General features: G+C 40.5%; 1 protein-coding gene across 3 annotated transcripts in view; it reads left to right on the forward strand.

Annotated features, from left to right (window-relative positions):
* The window catches only part of PLCB4 (phospholipase C beta 4), a 99,774-nt gene that overhangs the window by 71,647 nt on the left and 13,302 nt on the right, over positions 1-14,825 (forward strand). For all 3 annotated transcript variants that reach the window (XM_026064161.1, XM_026064162.1, XM_026064163.1), the window contains 2 exons: positions 4,140-4,255; positions 8,820-8,895. In XM_026064161.1, coding sequence (XP_025919946.1) covers positions 4,140-4,255; positions 8,820-8,895 — 192 coding nt within the window. The remainder of the gene's footprint in view (positions 1-4,139; positions 4,256-8,819; positions 8,896-14,825) is intronic.

Raw genomic sequence — 14,825 nt, forward strand, 5'->3', positions numbered from 1 at the left:
CAAGAATCAGTGGGATTTGGGAACCTGTGCTAGCAGCAGAATGGCCAGGCCTCTTGGATTTTGTCAGGAGTGACAAATTTTATCACAGTTATAGTCTGTCACTTTAAAGTACATTACCAGCCTCTATGAGGAGTTTGAAACTGTTGGCCCATGTATCGATTGTGTTCTTTTACAATGTCTGTAACACTGCCTTTATTTAAGTGACAGTAAGTTGGTAGTGGCAAGATCTTCAAAAGTGTAGGAAGCAACAAAGATATTTTATTCTTTATGGGTCTGTTTTAAACCCAGAGATGGGAAATGCATCTTTTTAACTCCAGTAGACAGCACTGCCAGTAAGCAAGAATGAATACTTTTGTAGTGGTACTTGCAAGCTGTCAGCATCATGTGCTACTGTATTCATTTTATTTGGCTTTTTTGGCTTTATTTGCCACTTTGCAACCATGGCAAATCTGTTTAATTATCACTATTTACATATAAACAAGAAATTCATATTAGGAACAACTTACTTTTGAATCTTAGGTGTGGTAACCTGTACTTTTGGTGATTTTAAAATGGTATGTCCAGCCACTTCTACATATTGCAAAAATGTTTATCTTTAGACAGTGCATTCATAACCGTATTCACACTGCGCAGCTTTTGAAACCCAGCATTTCCTGTCTGAAGTCCTCGTAGTAATGTTTCTCTCCTGGAATGAGGGACACTGTGGAACTGCACAGGGGCTGATGTCTCTGAATGATGTCCATTGGTTCTTCTTTTTCTTTTCTTTTTTCTTTTTTTTAATCAGGTTAGATCTTGAGTGTAGTTTGAGTAAATGAGCTGGGGGGTATCACAGGTGGAGGGACTACAAAGATAGAGGGTCACACATTTTTATAAGAGTCTTTGCCAGTGGGTTCGTCTATTAGCAGCCTGCCTCTGAGGGCCACTACTGAATTTGAATCTGTCGCAAGGATGTTGCATAGTTGTTGTGCCTTTTGGGTTAGGGAGAAGAGGCAGCAGGATAATGAGGGATTATCTTGACAGATTCTCTACCAGATCATGTGGTGCACAGTTCTAGCAGTTTCAGACAAGAAAGTGATATTCTCAAGTGCCCCCTTAAGCAATTTAATATGGACATAGACACTAACTAGAGCTGCATAATTACCATACAAGAATATGAATCCCAGATACATCTCCTGCACATTTACATTGATATTGAATATACGTGCTGTTTGTATTCATGCCTAGTAAAAACAACCAGAAAAAGAGTATCTCCCTTTCCCAGTGCAGAAGCCACAGTACAAAAGATTCTGGGGCTCTAGACGAATAAAATTCTGCAAAAAGGATTGTTGATTCAGAATTTATAGGATTTTTTCTTAATTTTCTCATCCTGATAATCTGTAGTGAGGATCCTCCAGTCTTCGGTTTTTAGTTGTGCACAGGAGCATTTGTGTTGTTTTAGATAATTCACGTTAGAGTTATAATTTGTATCATAAGAGCTTATTTCCTGTTCTCTTTAATAGTATATAATAATAATATTTGTTATAATATATTTAATAATATAATAATAAATTATGGGGGTTTTTTCTCCCTTTTAATGGAACTATATATGGTTTTCTGCCTTTTCTCCTGGAGAGTCTTGCTGTGATTGGGTCTTATTGTATCAGTTATTTGGCCTTCCAGAGCCCCGGATGAACTATGGCTTCAGTTTAGAATATAATCATTAGCAAGTCATTTTTGAATATATTTATGTAAAAAATAGGGATGAATTCAGGTTGCAAATTGAAATTCAGTGGAATTAAGGCAATGTGAACCTGATATCTAGCTGAGGAGAGTTTTATGTGTGAACATATTCTGAATCAATGTAGAACGTTTTTGCACCTGCAATTTGTTTACATCTGAAAACAAATTATACTGAGAAAGAGTGTTTTAAGATGTTGTCAAACCACCAGTATTTCTCAGAATCATGACAGAAGTTTTGGATGCAACAGCTAGCTGTAATGAATTTTCCTTTGAGCATAGAGAGAAAATCAAACTTGCATCAGCTGAGCCATTTTAGTGAGTGTTTGGAGGTCATATCACTCAAGGAACCTCTGATACTCGGGTCTTGACTCCAAGGACTCTTTGTACCTAGCGTTCGGTGGTTGCCAGTAGCGCATCTTCCTCTTTCAGCTCTGTTTATACATGTGCTCAAGCAAGTAAGTCTTTCATGAACGAGATGGGGAGGCAAACCAGGGATGGAGTTGGGGACCACAGTATATCTGTTTCACTTATCAAATCAAGAGTTGTCTATGAGCAGCAGCAGTAGAGGGGAGTCTCTGCAGAAGGTTACAGCACGCTTGTGATATAGAGACAGGGCTTAAATCACGGTTGTGCTGAGGTAAAAGCAGGTACTCTCGTTTTAAGTGATGTCTCCCCCCAGATTATCCAGAAGTGCCACGCGAGTGTACAGATGGCTCACGCTTTGCGATAACTGTGCTAAGAAGGGTGTTGTTCTGCTCATCTAGGGGCGAGTACGTAGTGTGAGCAATTAGATACTATCAGTCAGTTCACCTGTGGCTGCCTAGTGCCGTCAAGCTTGCGTCATTCTTTTCCCTGTCCGTATTTCCTCCTATGTGGTTATTCAGTGTAGTTAATCCCTGGTGAAGCTGGCCTGTTTCTGATGTTGATGGAGTCTTTTTGTTTCCCTTTAAATCCTCTGTAGAACAGAAAGTTCAGTTTGTGATTCGAAATACAAAATTCGGAAGCTGTAGTGTTCCCTGGAGGAGTGCTTAGCAGATGTGGGAACGCTAGGGTACATCCCAATGCTAGATTTTAAAAGGCATTGCAACATTTGTGTTAGTGTTTTGGTAAAAGCGAATGTAAAAGTCTTTAATTAGTATTTTTAAAGGAAGAAACAGTGATAAGGCAAACACAGGTGTATAGAAAATAATAACACTAGAATAGAACGGGTAGCACAGATTCAAAACAAAACAGAGATAAAGCCCTGGTTAGAAGCCATATTAATTAATATGAAGCTTTTGTCACAATTAGATAAAATGATGAGAAATAGGATATTAATAAAATAGTTGTTGTTTGTTAATTCACATTTTTTCTATTATAATGTAAATTCAATATTTAGTGTTCTCAGTGGTAGTTAAATATTTTCATCATTATAAGCAGCTTTCCTGATAAAGGAGAATACAAAGTCAGGTTCAGTAATGAAGTCTACATGGAAGCGCTAAATGGGAAGTGTTATTTCTCATACAGTCCTGTAATGGGAAGGAACTATCTGTATGTTAGAGCCAAGTGCGTAACATGCGCATTCGTAATTCATCTTTTCCTCATGAGGAGAGTTCTTTCCTCCCTTTCCATAGATAGTCTCCTCTGGCACTTCACCAATGTAAAGCATATAGCTGTAGTAATGACAGCAGGCTTGCACTGATGTGAAATACTTCACAGGTAGGCCTTTATGTCCAGGTTGTCAGCACATGTTGTATTGCCCGGAAAGAAAAGGCCAATGGTTATTTGCTGCAGTACACATGTGTAGTTGAAAGTCATGTTGCACGGCTTACCATCTCTTGCAAAGAGAGATGCTCTGCAACATGATGGAATTTCTTATGATAAGATTCCAACCATCATTAGAGGTCATGGGCCTGATATTCAGACTATCAGTTGTTAATGATGTAATTGATTTTTAGCTATTTTCTTGACTTGGAGCTCCTCGATTTGCAATGGCCAAAGGGCTAGCACTGTATTTGCTGAGATATGTAGAGGAAGGGGGTTGGGATGAGTTTTGTTCCCCTCTGGATTCAGAAACTTTCTGGGGTATGATCTGAACTTGTAAATGTGATTTTTTTACTTTGCAGTTCAATGGCGATTTATTCAAAAAGAAGATTAAGTTGAGTAGATAGTACCAGTTGGTATTTTTTTCCATCATTCTTTTGTTTTAAGGTCACCACATACTGTATTTTTAAGATCAGCCATGGATTTTCATGAAAATCTAAACATAGGAGAATGCTTTAGCAATTATGGTGGAATATCTGGAACCTTTAGTACCAGGTGGCTAAACCAGATTAAATTCCATTGTCAAAGTTATCTGTTCATACACTGATATTTTTACACTGTAAGAAAACTAAACTAAAAATCCAGCAACCTAATTGTAAGGTCCTACTGTTTTCCAGGAGCACAGCGCTATGCAGAAGTTGCACTGCACACAAATTGACAAAATAGTGGCACAATATGATAAAGAAAAGGTATCTTACGAGAAAATGTTAGAGAAGGCAATCAAGAAGAAGGGGTAAGATATTATTTTAAAATTTTTTTTTAGACTCAAAATAGATTTTATGTTTTTGCGGTCTGGAATAAAACATTCATAGAAAGGTCATTCAGATGAAACTTAACTGCAGCTTGAACCAGCATCCTACATCAAACTGAGTTTGAGCTGCTTAAAGGCTGTAGCAATGGGCCATTAATGTTGTACTCACTTTGCCTTTCTCCAGTTTTCTACTGTCTGAATGTGTGAAACATAAAAGCAAAGGGTTTGCCTCAAATTTTCATTTCTGTGGTCTCATCTGGTCTCACTACATTCCCTAGGGAATGTTACTGTTGTGCTTAGTGAGAACAGATGCAGGTCCTCGATAGCTCTAATGGCCAGAAGGGAGCAGTGATTTGATCTTGGGAAAAATACAGCTTCTAAATCATGAATGTTTTAGAATAATAGAGTTCTGCCATGTTGTCAACATGAAGTTTCTTTATAACACAAAAACTTCTTCAGATCCTCAGCTGGGGTAAATCACTATTATTCCTTTGCCTTCACTGAGACTGCTTTGGTTTGCAGTAGCTGAAGACCTGGGCCATTATCTGTGTGTATCCCTTGATCATCCCAGAAATGTTCCTGGAACATACTGATGACTTTAATAACATGTCCCGCTTACAGTCCCGTTTAGCATTATGCAGCAGGATCTGCTGTTGCCTTGTTGCTAACATTTAATCTGGCAGCAGTTTCTTCTCTTCACCCTTCACCCTTTGGCATTTCCTTGAGACAGCAGTTTATACAATATAGCCTGTGACCTAAAGCAGGAATTGCTTTATTTAGTTTTACTAGTTAGCCTTAATTGTGTATTGTTAGCATCTGGCAACAACAACTGGCAACCCACTCACTCACTGAATACTGAACACAGATGCCCTTTTGATATTGGGTTATTTCATAAATACTTTATTTGCTTTATAAATGATTTGGAATGACTGTTTTTTAATAATTGGTTGTGCGTGTTAGAAACTCGCAATAGAACAGAAATAGAACTGTCCGAAGTAAGCAAGGTGAGGAGAATTCTCCCCATTAAATTATGAAAGGTCACATAAACTCTTTAAAAAACTGTTTCTTTTTCTCAAGAAAGGAGAACCATAAGCACCCAAATACTTCTAATCTAAGTACTTCCCTCCAGAAAATTACTAGTTCTCCAAACAGAGAGGGATCAACTATAGGACAAATTAACTTCATTTGGCTTGGGTTCAATTTCCGTTGAATATAAAACAGCAGACAGTTATTGATATGGCACTAGAGAGCTGGATTTATGATTAAAGCCAGGGTATTTGCCATAGTGGCAGCAAACTGAGCCCTGGACATTGTACCATAATTATCTTCAGCGGAGAAAAGCTTCCCAGTGCTCTGCTCTTTAAGAATCTCATATCAGAAGAGTCATGAATCAATATTCTTGTTGGCCTGAGAAGAGGCCAGTGCCTCTGCTTGTCTGGGCAAAACAGCAGATGAAGGTATGTCAGAGAGTTAAAGGTGGTAGTGTCTGTCCCTGTGCAGTAAAGAGTGGAAAGCCTTGTGTACCAATACTTTCCAGAATAACCGCAGAATGGAACAAGTATAAAGGTGGTTGATCTGATTCCCAGTTTCTCATCATTTCATTTGCTGCTTGTAATGTCTTCCCTTAATTTTTTTTAACACTTTTCACATAGACTCCAAAGGCTTTATGAAAATTTCAAATTATCAGAAAAATTAAAAAAGAAAATAAGTTTGAAATTATTGCTCTAGCGGCAGATACAACACACAGCCCTCAACTTGTTCCTCAGTCTGACTCTGTACTTTCCATGGACTCCAGAGCAGTCAGTCATCTGATGGCTTCTCAGTGATAGAAGTGAAAATAACCATTGGTGTCTAATTAACCAGTGGGCACAGCCTTTCTGTGTTAACACTTTTTAATTACTTATCAAAATATTTTAAGGGTTTCTTTCAGAGTCTACTGTGTATGCTGCCTTGAAACTCCGTTCAGCAAGGTGCTTAAGGACTTACTTCACTTCCCGCCTGCTGTGCAGTGTGTTTAAGGACATGCTTAAATGTGTACGCTCCGGTTGAGACTTAAGCACTTTGTTGAATAGAAATGAACTACTAAATAAGGGACCCGGGGCTCAGTGAATACAGAACATGTTCCATTTCCTTGGCTATCATTTTGGAACCTTTACAAGCAATAAAAGCTGTAAAAGCAAATGTAAAATATGTCTTTAAGGCATTTGTGTTGAAATTGTCAGATACTTCCTCAAAAAGGCCTTTTTGATAAGTGTATAAGCGAGTCTCTTTTCTGATTATGTTGTGCAGCATTTTGTGGTACATTTCTGCCGCATGGTGTGACAAATGTCGCCTGCGTAGTGTTCTGCAAAGTAAAATTTTTAATCTCATACTAATTCACTGACAGATGGACAGGATTTTGCTCCCCGTGCTATTTCTGTTGTGCACTTCAAATGCTGCACATGCTCCTAAATCTCACAGAGGCCTACGGGAATATGCACACTCGTGTTCCCACTCTGAAACGGAGTTGAGGGCACACAGAGATACTTCTGATTTATCAGGGCTCTCCAGGAATTAAAGTGTGTGTGTGTGTATATGTGTGTGTGTGTGTGTGTGTGTGTGTGAGTGTGGACATGTGACATTGTTTTGGCTGTTCTTAGGTATTTATTCTCAGCTGCAACTCGACAGTTTAAACCTGAGCTAACTTTGTCACTGCGGTTGTGGTCAGTTCTAGTTATGTCCAGCCTGTCTCAAAGTTTCCTTCTGACATAAGGAAAGCTGCATTTTCAGAGAAGGGATCAGCTGGTCGTTCTGATCACGGGGATTTGGGAAAGATTGGTAGGGTTTTTAATCAGACCAGTCTGGGATAAAATATGTCTAAGTCACCTCAGGAGCAGTCTCATTCATAGAATGTTACAAGTCATATAAATCATAGCCAGACTCTGATCTCAGGTACCTGCATGCAAAACCAGACACTTTCTTTGCAACTGTTTCTTTTTCAGGCAGATGTAACTGTGGTCAGAACCTGTCTCTATGGCTTTATGTAACTTCTAAAGTGTCAAAAGAGTATTAAAAATCTCTACAGAAATTTTCTTGCTATGACCAGAAAATAAATCATTAATCCTCATGGTGGCCCATGGGAACACAAGGCAAATCAAGCTACTATTTTCAGCAAGGACTTTCCTGGTAACATTTGATGATAAAGCTTTCTGCTAATTTCCCTAAGTTTAGCAGTACTTTGATATTAAAATAGGATTTAAACAACATGTTATAGTTTCATAAATCTCCTTTTCTAGAGCTAACATGGATTAATTTTACTGCAGTCAAGCAATAACATTCTTATTAGGGCCAGCTTGAGGTGATGAAATGAGTGTAGCTCCACTCAGTAGAGTTATACCAGTTTACATCAGTGGATGACCTGACACCTGAACTGATCTGATATCTGAATTATTACAGCACTGTTAAAATAGACTCCACTAAATATATTGTATTATTCCAAACCAAAAGACTAAGACTTCTTCCACTGTATAAACTTGTATTCTGTTCTAAAAATCCTTCACTACAAAAAAGGGAACGAGAAGATTGGTAAAAGATGGGGCTTGTCAGCCCCATCCGCAAGGATTTATTGACTTCAGTGAGACAGTAATTGGAATTCCTCTTGTTGCGGCAAAGGAATTGTTTTGCTGTGCGTCCGTCCCACCCAGTGCACAGCCCAAGTAATTGGGTTTAGTGAAGGAAATTCTGTTGGGGAAGGGTAGAAGTCATCCATCTCCTGGCCCACAGGCATGTCAGGGGAGCTGCAGCATAAGCTCTCCGCAGCCATTTTACCAGCTTGTTACTTGGAATTATGGCCTTCGTCCTGCACTGAACAATCTTTGCACCTTGCATTCAACCCCATTAACATGACTGGGCACAAAGGCCATGCTGTATTCAGCCTCTTGCAGGAGCGAGGGCTGTCTTCAGGATTTGCTGCTGTTCAAGGCAGTTGAGGTACCAGATGGCTTAGGAGTTATCCACATGGGCTGGTCTGCAAGGGTAGTGAGTACCCTTCTTTACAGCCCCTTCGCTTTTGCTTTTCCGCAAAGGGGCACTTACATTTCTAATAAACATTCATATCCAGTATGCTTAAACTGCCCTGGGGAGTAGCTATCAAATGACTTCTTTTTCTGTGCCTCAAATTAAAAAAGTAGCAAATAGGACTTTTAAAACAGAGATAAAATCATGGCATAGCATGGATATGCCTGTAAGTTTTCAGGCTGAAGCTGGTTTCTCTTAGCAAGGTATTTTAAGCCTGAAAAAAGCACCCAGTACCATAAATGAAGATGCTGACATATCCTCAGCAACAGAATAATTGCAGGGCCAATCTAGAATTAATTGTATGGTGTTTGAATTGAGTGATCATTAATCCAACAATATTTTGTAAGTTGTGAATAAATTGCCAGAAGAAATAATTTCATTCCAATACGCTGCAGCACTTCAACTTTGATTAACATTTTAATTAGTAAGAGCTGACTGGATGGGAAGATGTTTAACTTGTGGCACATATTTGCAATTTTGCTTTTTTTAGAGGAAGTAATTGTCTTGAATTGAAGAAAGAAACTGAAATTAAAATTCAGACACTAACATCAGATCACAAATCTAAGGTAAGCAAACAAGCCAATTTTAACACATGCAACATCTGAAAGAGAGATTTTGAGACCCGAGTGGTAGTTAATTTTCTTGGAAGCGCATGAATGATTTTCAGCGATAATAACATGTAGAAAAGAATGGGAGTAATCGGGTATCTAAAAGTGTTTCTTCAAAAAATATTTAAAAAGCAACATCAGTTTCCTCCCCTTTTAACAATTATTGAAGGAGGTGTCATATTCATGCCTCATGAAGCAAAACTGGTCATTTATATCAGATTAGCCAAGACAAAGAGGCAAAAATATGCTATATGAAATTGAGATGCTAATTACGTTCCCAAAATATATATGCAAAGAAATTTCTTTTTCATTTTCCATCATTGTCACCATTCACAATGCTTGCCAGACTCTCTCTTAGGGAAGGAGGAGTCCAAGTTGCTCTTGAACAAGTGCCCTCTTTCTTCTAGTGTGTTTTTCTTTGGGGATTAGGTGCATTGTTTTCTCTGAGGAGCTGGAGAAAAACAGTATCCTGAGACCCAACCTCCATTCGTTTTAAACAAGTTTTTCTCAAGCTGTGATTTGTGGATCCCACCGAGTTGCAGAGAGCTGCTCCCTCTCTACCCGCAAAGCACAGCCTGTCTTCCTGCCAGTTCCCACTGGCACCTCCCCAGCCTCCCAGACTCTGCGCCCATCGCTTTTCCACTCAAGCCCCTCTCAGATCTGTGCTCACCTACTTCATATTTTCTTTGAAAGATTTACCAACCACCCGTTGACATGCTTTAAGTTTCTGAAAGATATCCAAACTAGAGAGTGGCAGGTACAGTAGAAGACACATCCAGGTACAAAATGATCTAGGGGGAGAAGAGTACAGGAGACTGAAGGCATTACGCGAGTGGAAGATTTTAATGTAAAAGCTGAAACCAGTGAAAGGAGTCAGACAAGTACAGAAAATACAAGTGAGAGAGAACCAGGCAGCCACATCCATGAGATTGGATCAAGCTCATTTTCATTTATTCTTCTCCTTATTTTAATCTTTGGTATTATTTCATGTGGGGGAGATCCTGGTTTTCTAAACAAGGTTTCTGTCTTGTCGCTGCCTGCTCAGCCAAAGAGTTAGGAAAACCCTCAGGAATAAAACCTAGGGTGCTCTCATTGCTCTAGCTCCTTCTCCTATGAAAAGTCCAGAACTGTTTTCTTAAGTAAAACCAAATTTGCTGTCAACTTAAAACAATAATTAATTCATTTCCTGGTAAAATAAACTCTCTAGGGAGCACTGGTAGCTATCCTCCAGACATAAGCTCCAAAACTCATTTTAAATTACATTGTGTAGAAAATTGTTCACTGTGGTCTCAGCTTCTCACCTGCGTCATTGACAGTCCAGAGTTAAGATGTGTGATTTGCACACAAAGGACATGCAAGTGTTCATTAATCTTCCAAATCCAATAAATGTGACTCATGTTTTCCCTCTCCACAAATGTATGCAGTTTCTGAGCTGTGTTCTTCTTAAAATCCCGCTTTCAAACTGGTTGTCTTAAAACATAATCTGTATCTGGAAAAAAGATTGATTTTTGTCCACTCCCATGTCAGGCTTTAGGATGACATTTTCAAAGGAGACTGAAGTGTAAGATCCTTTGAAATTCCAAGCCTCTGTGCACTGGATGCTTCTTTGCTAGTCATCTGCCTCTGTGGTTTTCTCTAGGTCAGTGATTTTCAATCTCTTGTTCCCTGTGGTTCCGTCAAAATTTTCCACATTACATACCGATTTTAGTATTCTCATGGACTTCTTTTGTTCAACTGCTGTGTGTGGGCCTCTTGACTTAGTCCCAGAGATCATTTAGAAGTCTGCAAGCAACAGGTTGAAAACCAGTGCTCCAGACCATAGGGAAATTAACTTTTATTGTAGATGAAGGTAGATGCGATTAAATCAGATGAAATTGAGATGCTGAATGCATCACACTGAGTTAGCAGGAGTTTGATTAATTAACAGTTGTTCAGCATTTCTCAGTATTTGGCCCACTGATATTAATATCAGATGGTGCTGTAATTCACCTTTAATTACAGCGCATGTCCTTCAGTGCAGCTCTGTGTCACAATGTGCATGTATACTTCTAGCTCTGAGGAGAGCTTTTCATCTACTGAAGTCTTCCTCTCATGAAGAGACTTCCACCCCAAGTTTGGCATAAAATATTTAAGATAGATTTGAATGTCCCAATATATACTTCATGCACAGTTAAGCTAGAAGACACAAATTACTCTCCTCCATTAGAAAAGTGGGTCCCAGCATCAAGCAAGAAGAGGATGAAAATAAAAGAAGAAAGATTGCTTCAAAGATTATTCCTGCATGAACACAGTGACTAGACAAACTTATTGCATATATGCTGCACAAATGGAAGTTTTTAATTAGTCTCAGGCCCACTGGAACAGATGAAAGGACAGGACTGCAAACACAGTCTGTAGAACAGGAAAGAGAGACTTAGCTAGTGGTTATTTTTCTTATTCTTCTGGGTAAGAAACACTACCTTAGCAGTGGAAAGTAGGACAAGAGCACAGCCCAATGCAATTGAAGTAGTCATCTTAACTATGATGCTAATAAATTGCAGAAAAGAAAGGATATACATTCAATTTACTACTTCTGGACTTTGAAGTGTATCACAGATCTGCAGCAAAATTGGATTTCAGATGATTTAATGGTCTTGAGTTCTAAGGTCATCTGAATCTGAGTCAGACTGGGTGTTTCAAATCTTGTAACTGTTGTTTGCAAAATACTTTATATCCTTCTCATCAGGGTATATCTTGCTGTACCTGAAATGAAACTTGTTGCTTGTTCGATATTTAAGAAAAGGAATCATCCTTTTCTCTCCCACTCTCAGAGAAAAACTTGTTTTACTGGGAGCTATACCTGCTTATTGGACTGCATGCTGATTTTGAAATTAATAGCACATCAGCAGCATGTCTCTCCATGAGCATAGGCATTTTTTATGATTGTTCTTTCTTATCTTCACAAATCAAATACTTAAAGAACTGCCATGCTTAAGTCTGCTTGCAGGTTTCTTTGGTGTCAGTGTACCTGAGGTATAGGATTTCTGCCTTCTTTAGCATTTCATCAACAGTGTAAGGAGGCTTTCGGTGAAAACAAACTCTGTTTTTTATTTGCTGGAATGCCTGTCTGTGCCTAGGATGGTGTAAAGTGGTCTTACTGTGAATAGGAGTCAGATCTCTAATGTTGATACTCTCTACACTTTCTAATATTTGAAATCAATCTGAAGTCAGACACCCAGTACTGAGTGACAAACTGTATGGAAGAGTGACACAACAGCAAGCAATGGAGGAGAATCTGTGGCCCGCTCTGTCACAGTTCCCCCCACAAGTTTTCTGACTTCTCAGGAGGGGCAAGGGCCAGTCAGAGCACTCTCTGCAGGAAGACAATTTGAATCACAAATACATGAAAGGAACTGTGTGTTGGCTCCTGTGTAAGGATGTTTGGAACATAGGTGTGATTCACTTCTGGGTCTGCCCAATTCCTGTGTCTCATAGTCACAAAGTGGTTGAGGTTGGAAGGGACCTCTGGAGATCATCTAGTCCAACCCCCCTGCTCAAGAATGGTCACCTAGAGCACATTGTACAGGATTGCGTCCAGGCAGGTTTTGAATATCTCCAGAGAAGGAGGCTCCACAACCTCTCTGGGCAACCTGTTCCAGTGCTCTGTCACCCTCACAGGAAAGTTTTTCCTCATGTTCAGATGGAACTCTCTGTGTTTCAGTTTGTGCCCGTTGCCTCGCGTCCTGTCGCTGGGCACCACTGAACAGAGTCTGGCTCCATCCTCTTGACACCCTCCCTTCAGATACTTGTACAGATTAATAAGATCTCCTCTCAGTCTTCTCTTCTTGCCTAAATGATCTCTAACCCGATCCTCCTCAACCAAGGGAAAGTCTTCCTCTCTCCAGACTTTCTCTCTTGCCTCAGGGATTCCTGCTGGCCTGAGCAGTAAAGCCTGAAGCAAAGAAGGCATTCAGTAGCTCTGCCTTCTCTGCATCCTTCATCACCAGGGCACCCACCCCATTCAGCAGCGGGCCCACATTTTCCCTTGTCTTCCTTTTGCTACTGATGTATTTGAAGAAGCCTTTCCTGTTGTCCTTGACATCTCTAGCCATATTTAATTCCAAATGGGCCTTAGCCTTCCTCATTGCGTCCCTGCATACTCTGACAACGTTCCTATATTCCTCCCAAGTGGCCTGTCCCCCTTTCCACYTTCTGTATACTTCCTTCTTCTGGTTGAGTTTTGCCAGGAGCTCCTTGCTCATCCATGCAGGTCTCCTGCCTCCTTTGCTTGACTTCTTACTCATAGGGATGCAGCGCTCTTGAGCTTGGAGGAAGTGATTCTTGAATATGAACCAGCTCTCTTGGACCCCCCTTCCTTCTAGAGCCCTAACCCATGGGATTCCTCCAAGTAAGTCCCTGAAGAGGCCAAAGTTTGCTCTCCTGAAGTCCAGGGTTGCGATGCTACTTMTTGCCCTGCTTCCTCCTCRCAGGATCCTGAACTCCACCATCTCATGGTCGCTGCAGCCAAGGCTGCTCCTGACCTTCACATCTTCCACCAGTCCTTCTTTGTTTGTTAGTACGAGGTCCAGCAGCACACCTCTCCTCATTGGCTCCTCCACCACCTGTGTCAAGAAGTGATCATCAGTGCCCTGCAGGGACCTTCTGGATTGTTTGTGCCTAGCTGCGTTGTCTCTCCAGCAGATATCAGGGTGGTTGAAGTCCCCCATGAGAACCAGGGCCTGGGATCGTGAGGCTACTTCCAGCTGTCTGTAGAAGGCCTCATCGACTTCCTCTTCCTGATCAGGTGGCCTGTAGTAAACACGCACAACAGTGTCACCCATGCTAGCCTGCCCTTTAATCCCTACCCATAAGCTCTCAACTCGCTCTTCATCCACCCCTAGGCACAGCTCAATACATTCCAGTTGCTCTCTCACATAAAGAGCAACTCCACCACCTCGCTTTCCTGGCCTGTCTTTCCTAAAAAGCACGTAGCCATCCATGACAGCACTCCAGTCATGTGAGCCATCCCACCATGTCTCTGTAATGGCAACGAGATCATGGCCCTGCGACCGCACACAGATCTCTAATTCTTCCTGTTTGTTCCCCATGCTGTGTGCATTGGTGTACATAGTAACACTCATCTTTTTTAAAACATTAATACTTTCTAACATTGTGACCACAGAAGCTTTCTGAGGATATGCTCCCCATGCTGCTATGATCCCAATTATACCCAGTTACTCAGGACTTTGCGTCTGCCTGTACCTTTTTTCTCCATATGATGGGTGGATCCCATCTGGATCTGCATTAAAAAAATATATATATTAAAATGGGTTTTCCCAAAGACTTCAGCAATGGCTTACTTTTAGCTCTGTTGAAGTCCATTCTAGCCTCCTTGGGGGCTGCATAAGCCAAGTGAGGTCAGCATTGAGAGGAGACACATGCAGCCTAACTGACTTGAGGCACTGTAGATTATTAGAGAGGCATCTCCAGAGAACATTCAGCTCTTAGGTGTGATTAATCCTGCTTTGAAACTGCCTGCTCTTTCCCATCATAGGGAGCTCAGGCTAAACTTGGCCCTTAAGTGCCACAGTTAGGTGCCAGAGGTGAGCTGGAGTGTCTGCCCCTTAACCTTTCAAATTTCCATCTGAAAAACATGAATATCTATCTCCTCCTTCCTGACTTTGAAGCATTTATTTTGACCCCCTTTTTAAACAGAATACTCATATTTTTTTCTGGCCTGAAGGCAGTAGTACTGCCTAAGGAGCTTCTTATTAAAGATTTTGCTCACACTAGCTGCTTCACATGCTTCAGTGTATACATGACTTCATAGGTGTAGGCCCTGGTTTGGTAGTACGCTTACCCACATGCAGAAAATGAAGCATGACTCGTTTTGCTGGAGGTACACTCAC

Source organism: Apteryx rowi, unplaced genomic scaffold (genome assembly GCF_003343035.1).
Source record: "Apteryx rowi isolate R43461 unplaced genomic scaffold, aptRow1 scaffold_21, whole genome shotgun sequence".
NCBI lineage: Eukaryota > Metazoa > Chordata > Aves > Apterygiformes > Apterygidae > Apteryx > Apteryx rowi.